The sequence below is a fragment of the Scomber japonicus genome, chromosome 21, assembly GCF_027409825.1.
Source record: "Scomber japonicus isolate fScoJap1 chromosome 21, fScoJap1.pri, whole genome shotgun sequence".
NCBI classification, from domain to species: domain Eukaryota; kingdom Metazoa; phylum Chordata; class Actinopteri; order Scombriformes; family Scombridae; genus Scomber; species Scomber japonicus.
Genome location: NC_070598.1, coordinates 10,075,837 through 10,088,093, shown reverse-complemented (window position 1 = coordinate 10,088,093; position 12,257 = coordinate 10,075,837). Strand labels below are relative to the sequence as shown.

The following is a 12,257-nucleotide window of genomic DNA, read 5'->3' as shown; positions in this document are numbered from 1 at the left end:
AATTATATGTGAGATTTGCAATATGCAGCCATATTATCACAATATAAACTAAAATGATAAAGCTTCAAACTTTTTGAGTTTTGGACTCAAGAGAGGGCTTCAAGATTAGGTATAAAATTGGGAATTTTTGGCAACTAAAGGGACACCCCATCATTTTTACACTTAAAGGTTCAGTTTAGTCAAGTCAAGTCAGTTTTATTTGTACAACTTTCATACACATTGTTGAGGCGCTTAACATCATCGTAAAAGCACCTGATCAACATGATAAAAATATTTTAGAGCAAAGTTTAAAAATACAGAAATACAAAAATTAAAAATGAACACCAAATCAAGCACGCACACACATATTCACAAAGGTAGAAATAAAAATGAGTCAAAAATCAGATATCCAGTCACACACATCAGATGCGAGCCAATCCCAGTCTGATTCCAATGCACTTTTCATGCATTCACATCTTACATTCACATGAATTTGTCTTTATCTAGATAATGTGTCCAGATACAGGTCACACTTTAATGCCAAGTGTTAATGGAGTATAAAACTCAAATATCTGTATCTCTTGCTTTGATTTTGTCCTTGTAATGTGTCTTTGTGCCCAAAGTCCCCCCCTTTAAGCCTTTTTAAAATTTTGAATTTTGATGCAAAAAATATTTTTTTACAAGAATATACTTGTACCAAGTTGTAGCTTCAGCAAAATAACTTTGTGTTGGGTTATTTTTTCCTTTACTGAGATTAATTGCCTCTCTATTGTTGCTCCTTTGTTGTTTGTTTAATTTAAATTCCACTTAATTTCCACGTATCATTATCACTGCATATACTGTAGTTACTGAATAGTAGAGCAGCCAAATAATGATTGTTTACACATCAGCAAATGTTTTTATATTTATTGAAGAAAATTTAGTGTGAAATGACTTTCTCCTGGGGGTTAAAATATCAATCTGTCAGCAAGTCCTTTGAACTAAACAACAAAATATGTTGTGCGTCAGCGCCCTGACACCTGACTGCTCATTTTAGTCATGGCGAAAGAAAACAAATGTCGCCTGTTGGTAGAAAACAGAAAACATAACTGAACTGTAACTGTGGACTTTGAAGGATCCAGCTTGTGAAATGTGACACATGATGCAACCAAAGTGCATAAGCACTTTGCTCCACTGTGACTTTTAAATGGGATTAAGTGGTTATGGAAAAACTATGGCCGAGTGAATATTCATTAAGATTGCACACATGCTGCCTGTGTGGCAGCCGGCTGCAGTGTTGCAGGCTGACTTCACTCATCCACCACACGTTTTTTGGGTAATCAAGTCCTGATGGGCAATCGCACACCAATCAATTGTGTTCGGAGTGAGCAGACAAACACTGAGCGTGCCCTGTGGTGCAGATGCAGATCTTATGATGCAGGGTTTGCAGCTGACGGCACGCAAACAAACAGACCTGTCTGTCAGGAGAAGCGTGTTCCTGCTCACCTTTTCTGATCACATGATCTGACAGGCATGTTATGTTCTGCAGGTTTAGTTTCTGTTACTCTGCAGGCTTTGACTTGAAGAGTAAATGTTTTTATGTGTGAGACAAAGAAAAAAAAGTGGAGGATGAACCTAAGAGGAAGAAACACAAAGACAACTGGTTTCTAGAAAGCTCAACTAAAAGTGTTTGGAAGAATGTCTGGAAGAAATCTGTTGATCTGGATATGTCTTCATTACTCTCAAATATCAGGATTTCAGATCAGAGACATAAATCAAAAGCAGATCCTGTAACTCTGAATCCAGGGATTAAAACAGTTCTGTGTAAATCCATCACAGAAATCCCTTTTAATTTTATGATGAAAGTAAAACCTGGAGATAGAAATGAGAGAATGAAAGACACATGATTCATGTGATAAATAATATCGACACATAGTCAGAACATCTGATTCATTGATTGGAGCCGGATGTCCAGGAGGAGGATTTGGCGCCATCTCCTGTGTCGGACAATTATTCCAAGATGTGATACTGACTCCTAAAAAAAAATTATAACACATGTAATCTATTACCAACCCTATTTTTAAAGACTTACAATACTTTTTATACCCATAATAACAAAAAACATAACAAAACTATAATTTTATAACTAATAACAGTGTTAGGGTTAGGGTCCAATGTAATGATTAATAACTATATTTTTAACAAAGATTATAACTAAGTTTAAATAATAGCATGATAAACTATAATTGAATACAATAACAGATTTTAAAATGGATTTACTACATTTATAATAACTAATAAGTATAATTCACATAATCATATAATTCATATAATCTATAACTTCATAATCTATAATTTAGTGATTAATTATACTAATAACTAATAAGTAACTAATAATTGTCATAAATTACAAGTTCTGTTGTAAAACTAAATACTATCTATTTGATAACTGCTTGTAATATTTTAATACTTATCCTAACTTATATTAATAACAAATAATTCAATTACAGCTCAATAACTAATACCTGTAGTTTAAAGAAAATACTAATGTGTTTTGGATATCTACTATATTAGATGATACATTTTTAATGATAATGATGATCATGAGTTATTGCATCATGATAAACATGATGCAATAACTATACTAGTTAGGAGTCATTATTAGTGAAGCAGATCCCTTTTTCATTTACAAAATAACACACATACAGCCTTTAATATTAGGTATATTAACACGTTTATTCCCTTAAAAGAAATGTGTGTGAATAGTGAGTTCACAAAAAACAAGAAAAAAAAACAAATCATATGTTGTTGTATTTTTCATAAATAAATTGAAAAATAATAAGATGTGAACATTTTACATTGTGTGCAGATAATAACGTAATGGACCGTCTGAGTGATTTAAATTTAAAACTTTACCCTCAAACCCTTAACATTACAGGTAGTAATTATTTGAAACCCACTACATTAGTAATTATAGCAAAAAATAGACTAAATTAAATGTCATTATGAGTATGATGATGCAGCCGCATCACAAATCTGGTGCTGTTTGAGGTTTACAGGTGAATAGACTGAAGATGCAAAATAGCAAAAAACAAAAAGTAAAATAGTCCTTTCTCAGAAATAAACAAAACATCAACACAGAATATACTGAGGAACTACATTTCAAACTCTCTTATGTTTGTTTTATTTTCATGACACATAGGTCATATTTTATATTTCCAACTAAAAGGTTCCATTTAGCTTAGTAATAACAGATATGAAGCTAAATATTTTAGCTTTAATTTCACTGATGTCACTGATGAAATATTACAATTTGTATGTACCATGTCCAAATTCTACTTGTGTCTATAGATGAATTAATCATCAATACGTGAAATAGTGCTTCACATGTAATAAACCACATTTTCCAAAACATGAATTTCTCACATATAAAATGTCTTTTTCACATCTTGCATTTGACATTGAAAATATCACATCTGTGTTAAACTAGGTCAAATGTATGGTGATTAATTGTCTTTTGTTCATAAAGGCAAAAATATGGATGCATTTCTCAAAAAAATATTAATATCAAAAGAATACATAACTAAAACAAACGTTTTCTTTCTGTATAATTTGGAGAGATATACATCTTTATAGCTGCACTACTGTAAATTAAAGCAAGTAATTAGACAATATATTTTTTCTGTATTTAGTTTAGCTTATTATTACTTAATAAAAAGCTATGTTAAAAGTGCAGTGTGTAGAATTTAGCAGCATCTAGTGGGACAAAGTTGACAGAACTTGAATATAACATTCATACGTGTGTTTTAATTAGTGTATAATCACCTGAAAATAACAACTGTTGTGTTTTTGTGAGCTTAGATAGATTTGTTACCTTTATATCTACATAAGGGAGTGGGTCCTCTTCCATGGAGGCCATCATGTTACACTACTATGTTTTCTACAGTGTTTTGCAAGTTTCACAGCCACCGTAGGGTGAGGTGGAAACTAGGGGTATTCAGTTGGTTGCAAATAGGAGCTAGCTGCCACTAAATCCTACACACTGCACCTTTAAAAGCTAAGGACCTCTAATATGGCCACCAGTGTGTGTTTCATCACCTGAAAGGCTGCCCTCTACAGGTGCTCATGATCACAGTAAAACACTGCCCAAGAATGTCATGGCTTTAAAACCTTATGCATTAGCACTGACAGATAAATATCTTCATTTATAAAAACTATATAAACTACATTATAGGGGAAAAAATAGCATAAGAATAAGAGGAAATTTTGTGATCTTGCTCCCTGCGTACCATTTGAGTTGTCACAGCAGCTAATAAAAAAACTATTTTACAAGATTTATTAGCACTGTAGGAGCACATCTGGGAGCGGTTTTGTGTATTTGCTTGGCTGAAATGACCTGTTATGTAACCCAACTTATATTAAAACCTGATTTGTACATTACAAAACTATTTAATGCTTAATTTCACTTGCAGCATTTGAATCACAGCGCTTAAAACATTCAAAAGTCTTTCTCTACAATCCATACCACCTCATCTAATTATAAAATTCCACATTTCAAATTTAGAAATGACTTATTTAACTATTCATGCATATCAATCAGTCACTTTTTTACTAAAAAAGTATACAAGATGTGTGTTTGGAGGGGTAATGCTTGGAATTTGCCTTGCTTACAGAAATCCATGTTTGGGAATAAGCTGTCTGGAACAATTTCCCTTCAAGAAAAGAAAGTCACAGTCTCTTGATAGCCAGTGTAACAATTTCAAATGTATTTTTTCTTGAATAATGTGAAGCGTTGTACCGACCACACTCAGCTCAGTGTTTCTGCTACAGTCTTGGCTCGCTGCGTTTTGTGGCAGAGAGCCAAACCGAGTCTGTCAGGCGCTCGCTGTCGTCGGTTCATTATATTAGCTCTGGGCTGACGGTGGTTGGGGGAGGAAAACATGATAGTCCATTTGGGATCTCTTCTCTCGTGGTGATACAGTAATGCTTGCATAAATTTCACAGCTATCATCATCATCATTGCATTCGCCCTGCAGTACAGTGGTCATCAGAGGGTGAAGTTAGAGAAAATGAGGGATACTTTCAAACATACAATATTGCACAATCCAGAGAGTATACACAGCTGTGAACTCTGGCATACTTTTACTACCCACACACACACACACACACACACACACACACACACACACACACACACACACACACACACACGCATACACACACACACACACACACACACACACATACACACACACTCACACACACACACACATAGTAGCCTTAACTGGCCTGTTTTGTGTCTGTGTATGTGTGTGTGTGAGACTATTTCAGTGTCTCAGTGCATCATAAAAGAATAAAAGCTGAAGATGGTTTCTGAGCGACTTTGAGCTCCAACACAAGTCTGATAAGGAGCCTGACTGTTAATATAATTAAGGCTCATCATTTTCAATTTTTTACCTAACTTGATGTATGTTGTTTTAAGGCTAATTTAACTCTTCTTCTATTATCCTGTGCATAAACTTCCAGATTTTGAAAGTCAGGAGCCTGAAGTATACCAATGTTTGGATTTTGAATTATACAAATGTTTCTCTGCGCATGTTTCTTTGGTTACAATTGATGTGAGACATTTTGGTTTTAAGGCACAGTGACAATGCTTTGCTTTCGATCCAGTCATTCTGATTTACAACTAGATTGGTTTGTGGATTTTGTATTCAAATTATATTTAATATAGATTATAAGTATTATTCTCTTTTCCAAACCATCAGAGAGCAGCCAGACTGGATGCTGATGGACAGCAAATCTGTGACCTTCTAGATTACAGGTCATTCTTTTCTTTTCTTTTTTACCTGTAGTCTATGCTGGCCCCACATGGAGGATATGTGTGTGTACCTAAAGACATTTATCCTCCCTGTAGGTCCAACAAGAAGCTCTCATGTACCAGACTTCCTGCTCCAGTACATCTTTGGTGTGACAAAATGTCTCAACTGGATTTTACAGAGCCCTGTTCAAAAAGATTCAGGGTCTCATTTAAAAAAAACATGATTATTAATTTCAGCAGCTGCTTTGCTGCTCCACAGCTGAGCCTCTCCTCTGTGGTCCGTGTGAAACAGCACTGATGAAATGTTGAGCAGACTCTGATTTAAGATTTCCCTTGGCTTATATCTTTACAAATTGAAAGATGGATAACATGGATCTATAATTAACGTTTGATATGAGGTGTGTGAGAGGAATCATTAAAAAGTCTGGTTTCATTTCACCGCCTCACCAACTGTCACCAGTTTCCCCTGTCTCCATGGGTTAGAGATTACGTACAGGTGGGTACATTCTCCCTTCAGGTTTGTTTTTATAAATCACAACTCTTGTGTGGGAGGTGGCATACGCCTTTTTTCAGGCTCTGTTTTGTGCGTACGCAATGATTATGAATGAGACCCCTGGAGGAGTAGGTTGGTCTACAGATTCTGGTCCAGCCAGTGGATGTAGTTGTCCAGGCTCCTCTGTCCAACACTGGACAACATGGGGAGGAATGCAAACGCCATGCAGCCATGGAAACCATCCTCGTAGTGATCGCTGGTCACCGTGACGCCGGCTTCCTGCAGCCGCCTGACGTACATCAACCCATCATCCCTCAGAACATCAAACTCACATGTCATCACATATGCTTTAGGCGTCCTACCCAGAACCTCCAGCTCTGCCAGCAGTGGTGCCGCCCTCACATCCATCAGCGCCGGCACCTCGTCCACCACCCGCCGCGATCCTGTTTCTCTGATGACCGGCTGGAACTGCTTCTTGCGTATATCTGGGAGCAAAGTGGTCCAGTCAAACTTGGAACGGGTCCTGGCACTGATGGCTGGCTGGTCCAGGGAGCTGTGGTTGTTAGCGAGCAGGAGTGGCTCCAGGGAGGAGTCAGCACCGAGGTACAGCAGCCAGAAATTAACCATGGCTGGCCTGTAGAGGATGGGCACGGCCTGGTTCTGCTGGTAGGACGGGGTGTTGAAGTCAAGCGCCTGCATCACAGGGTAGATCAACGCCTGGGCCTTGAACTTCACTGTCAGACTGTCATCTGAGGTCATCTGTAGACACAGTAAAGGTTTAAATTACAATTCAGCAGCATATTTTTATTTTCTTCACTGTTTCCACCCAAATACTTGACTGATCCAATTATTAAAATCCAACAGTTGGGTTAATATTTGAAACTCTAATATTCATCATCATTCAGTTATGCCACTATGTTTACAAGCACAAAATATTCCAGTTTTTGACCTCATTCTGAGAAAGGTAATATTCCTGCCAAACTTTTCAGGGTTTTGCTCTGCTCCAGTGGAAATGGGAATCACAAAATCTCAAGAAACCAGCGAGGTGAAAAACATTAGTGAGCTGCTGCCTTATAAGTCATACTGATATGACTCATATTATACATTTAGAGTTACAGGCACATGCAGTATCTAGGTTGTCCCATGACTGCTGAATGTTTCTGATGCATCACACTGAGTCTGCACCATCAGTCAGGATAGTAACTGATCCCCTCCAACCCCTGTTGTGAAGAAAGCATGCTCTGTTTTTCCAGCCTACCCTGAACATCTCTCCACTCTACTGTCATTCCTGTCCTCTGTCTGCCTTCCTGCTCAAGCATATATCAGTTTGCCTGTGCAGGGATGCGTTACACAACCAACCCATCATGCATTTCTATCCCAACTTGGTTCGTTGTTTATAACACAGAGAGCTGATTGTAAACAACCAAGGAGATGTATGATGCAAACTGTGGTAAAAAATCCAACTGAAATGCATGTTCTGAGTGCACTGTAAGCATATGTCCAAGGAATGCTCCTAAAACCTGAATAATAACAGCATATCTCACATGTCTTTATCAGAAAATAAGGACTAATTCGGAAAAGTCCAGACAGAATATGCTGTTTACATGAGTATCATAATTGCAGTAAAATATTGGGAATAATAATGGAACATTAGTGTGCATGTAAAAGTCGTCTCTGACAGTGGGGATGAAGCTGGGAAGATACAAACAACAGCAAAGAGGGGAATGGATAACTGAGACTGGATCAATTGTGTATTCTACAGCTCGCACAGTAGTTTGGTGCTTCTCCGGTTTGGGCAGATAAAATTGGAAAACAGATACGGATTATTTACCACCAAGGAGTAGAAATGATGGAAACACCTCTCCTTTATGCTTTTAGATAGAAATTTAATTTTAAAAAAGAAGAAAGGTTAAATTATGCAAAGTGAAAAAAAAGTGAGGATACCAGGATTATCACTGCTCTAAGGTGTAATGAGATGTGTGTGCATTTGTATTTCATACCTCCTGAACCACAGCAGCGGCCAGGTTTCCCCCAGCACTGTCTCCGGACACACACACTCTCTCTGGGTCGATGCTGTAGTGCTCTAAAACCTGAGCCGACAGGAAGGCCCTCGACGCTGCAAGTGCATCATGGTACTGATCTGGGAACACCGCCTCTGGAGCAAGACGGTAACTATAGCAACCACATAAGACAACATAACTTTCAATACAACACACTGGTGCAAGATTTATTGCTTTTTTTATATTTTTATATTATTATTGATTCTAAATTTTGCGGTAAGTGCAGCATAGAATATACTTTACTGTATGTAATTAAAAGGGGAAAAGAGAGTAAAACAACATATGGTTGAATTTTACTCAGGTTTTTTTTCCAATTTTTAAAATTCCAAATAAATACTAAGAGTTCTCAAATATTTTTCATAACACAAAATTACAATTATTATCCTTGTTTGAAAAAGGGCTTGAATTAAAATATTTCAATTAGTCAATCAATCAATCAGACTTTCTATGTAAAGCACTCTTTGTACATGTGAAATGCAAAACAAAGAACTTCACAAATATTTTAAAAAAGAGATAATAAAAATGAGAAAGTCACTACAAAATAACAAGAGTAAAAAACAGAAAAAGGTAAGGGTATTAAAAGAAAAACAAAGATAAAGATAAAATAATAATTCTAATTCTAATTACTACCACCCACCAGTCTACATGTAGCTTCAAAAACTTCTCCACTTTGTTAAGAGAGAGTAAAAACAATGACTTCTTGTCCTTTTTGGAGCAATGTGACACCGACTAACTTGACTGAACATGAACTGTTGGCAGCTTCACTTCAAAATGTCTTTTTTTCAACATCAGCACAAAAACTTACTCAACAGACATGACGACAGCGTCCAGATCCTCTGCCATTTTCCTACACAGAAGGTCATAGGATCGCATCCCTATGAAAAAGGTAATGAAGTGATACTGAAATGATGCATACTATAATGTATTATACTCTAACTATTTAACTGTAGGGAACTTTAACCCAAAATTATGATGTTTGTTTTCTCTTTTCAGTATTTTTAACTCATTTCTTTTCAGTAGAATCGACCTTACAATTTAATACCAACTGTTTTTATCATATTCAACACACAACACAGTAGTGCAATAGTTTGAGCAAAACTCCACTGAAGCCAATTAACAGTATTTATGCAATCCAGTGAAAGTCAGTCAGTCAGAGGTCAGTAACCCTACTTTCTGCAGTTTTCAGAGTTTCAAAACTGGCACTCACGTCCGCTACCGTGGGCCCATCCTCCGCCATGAAAGTAAAGGACTCCTCTTTTCAGCTTCTTCCCGCCCTTCGGCTGGAAGACACGTGTGGACACGCCACCCAGCGTGGAGTCGAAAACGTGCACAGCAGGGCAGGGGTAAGCCTCGATCACCTCCGCCAAGGACACTATCTGATTCACCACGTGAACACGATGGGTCACTCCCAGCGCATGAGCTACATCGCTCTGGAAATACAAAAGCACACAAAAAATACCATGATTACATCCAAATGTTTTACACCTGAAGGGACACAGTTTGACACCTGCAGCAAGTGAAAGTTTGTTTTCTCACAGTGTAGTCTGGTTCGTTTCACAATACTCAAACTTATTTGTATATTAAAGCATATCGCTGACTGATGTTCTTGATGTTCTTATCTCATGTTTGGAACCAAACACACAATGAATATTATCTACTTTCAAGTATTGAGTGTGTATCCAAAGCCTGATATATCTTATTCCTTATTTCTGTGCTGTAGAACTTCATTGGTGTCCAAAAACCATTAAAAATAAGTTAATTAGCCACACTGCTGCACTGTTTGACATGTTCCAAGAGTTTGGTCACGTTTGTTAAGAAACGGCTCCAAAGACTAATAACAGCAATCACAATTTTCAGTCTCAGGAGAGTAGTTCTGTGTAAGGCCACTGAGCATGTGCAGAAATGATGTTTACAGAGCTTTGCTAGCTTACTATGCTACATATCACTACTTCTTGACTTTGTACCACACTGTATATAATGAAGTTCTTTGAGAAGCTGATAATGTAGCATGCATACACAATAATTGTAAGTGGCTCAATTCATCGTTAGTTTGTCTGTCAGCACATGAGATTTAGTGACAATAACTCTCCACAGGGTGTGATAACGGGTTGGACTACACTGATCAATAGGATTATAAGATTTGTGTGAGTGAATGGATGTTGGGAGCTTGAGAGTAACTGGAATTAAAACTAGCATGTTGCAACATGGTTATGTGTGTTCATAGTCCAGTCAAACGGGTACACGTTAAAGGGTGTTCAACTGCAGGGTCAAAGGTCACAAACTGGCATTTTGTACCTACCTGTTGTGGCTTCAGATCTTCAACCTGAGCTGGTCAGGTGACAGTGAAATATCGTAGTATAGTAGCTATATATATATATTCTATTATCTGTCATTTGTATTATTTCCTATTAAATATGTTATATACAGTATAGTCTTTTCAAGCATAATATATAGTATAGTAAATTGCATTACGGTATAGTATACTGCAGTATAGTATAGAATGAAATATTATATTCCAGTCAACTAAAATATAGTATAATAGTATTTAATAAGTATTATACACAATTATTTAATTCTATTCTTCTTCAATCTGTTACACTAAAATCTACTGTGATGTGCTTTTAATACCTAATAATTAAACTGATTTGCAAATTAACTATTGTATTATTTTCTGTTTTATTCTCTTTCATTGTGAATTCTAATTACTTTCTTTTCAGCATGATACATTATTCTAAAATGATCTCTGCTATGCTGATATGGCTGTTATCTTGTGCTCTTATATGTAGGGCTGGGCGATATGGACAAAGTCACATATCACAATGTCTTTGATCAAATACCCCAATATCGACATTGTAACAATATTGTAGTGATTTATTGGTGCTTTCGCAAAATATTTGCACAATGAGATTTTTGATAATAATCATCAGAAATGAATAAACAGCTAGAACTGTCTGTAATGCAACCTTTAAAATCCAATAAAGACAAACGTATGCCATATGACTGTATAACGATATCCAAAATCTGACACAATATATAATCTCATACAATCATAATATAATATCCATGTATTTTGCAGCCCTGAAAATGTTGATGATTACAAAGGAGGTTACATCTGATGTCGGACCTTTACCTTTATTTTGTACATAAATCATGACGTGGGCTTATTTTGAGCACACATGGACTTAAATGGTGTTAAAGTAACAATTAAGCCAGTCCAAGACTTCTAATGTCTTTATATAATATTCCACAATCTACATGAATTTATGAACACATTTTCAAATGAGAGATAAATCTTGCTTTATAAGAAATGATCCCCCTTATAAATCATGTTGGTATCCATGAAAACCACCTGAACTTACACTTACCCAAACAGTTGAAAATATTCATTAGAAAATCAGAAAAGTAATCAAATGTAATAAGTTACTTTACTTTGATTAAGTAATTGAAATAGTTACATTAGGCCTACTTATTACATTTTAAATAGGGTAACTACTAGTAATCTGTAACCTATTACATTTGCAAAGTAACCTTCCCAACCCTGGATATAACACACTGGTGTCTACTCTGATCTCTAACCCTCTGCTCTGTGTAAGAGTAGACAGACATTTAAATGAGTTTTCCCTGTGTTTTTTCTCTTAGTTTGAGACCCTGACAGCTCAGTTTTCTTCCTCACCACCACACACATCAACCTGTCCTCCTCCTCTGCATGAGCTCCTGTCAACTCACCGCATGCATGAAGCTCCTAAACAACGCGTCCAGCAGCATCAGTTTCCATGGCTCGCACACCCCGCTCGGCAGCGGCAGGTAGACGTAGTAAGCGGCCGCCGACAGCAGCACAGCGCCGGCCAAGAAGAGTCTCATCGCGGCGGACTAGACTGGATCTGCCTGCCGGTCGCGTCTCTCGTTTTTCAAACCCAGTTACCAAATA

General features: G+C 36.9%; 1 protein-coding gene across 2 annotated transcripts; it reads right to left on the bottom strand.

Annotated features, from left to right (window-relative positions):
• Positions 1 to 2,679: 2,679 nt before the first annotated feature.
• Positions 2,680 to 12,257, bottom strand: LOC128382280 (neutral cholesterol ester hydrolase 1-like). 2 transcript variants are annotated; one of them, XM_053342277.1, is made up of 6 exons: positions 12,056 to 12,257; positions 9,537 to 9,759; positions 9,135 to 9,204; positions 8,270 to 8,441; positions 5,158 to 7,028; positions 2,680 to 5,103 (listed from the first exon to the last, which is right to left on the bottom strand). In XM_053342277.1, the coding sequence occupies exons 1-5, from the start codon at positions 12,188 to 12,190 to the stop codon at positions 6,408 to 6,410; spliced, it is 1,221 nt and encodes a 406-aa protein (XP_053198252.1). In that variant the 5' UTR covers positions 12,191 to 12,257; the 3' UTR covers positions 2,680 to 5,103; positions 5,158 to 6,407. The 2 variants fall into 2 exon arrangements, with proteins under 2 accessions (XP_053198252.1, XP_053198251.1); XM_053342276.1 differs by having other exon boundaries at positions 5,164 to 7,028.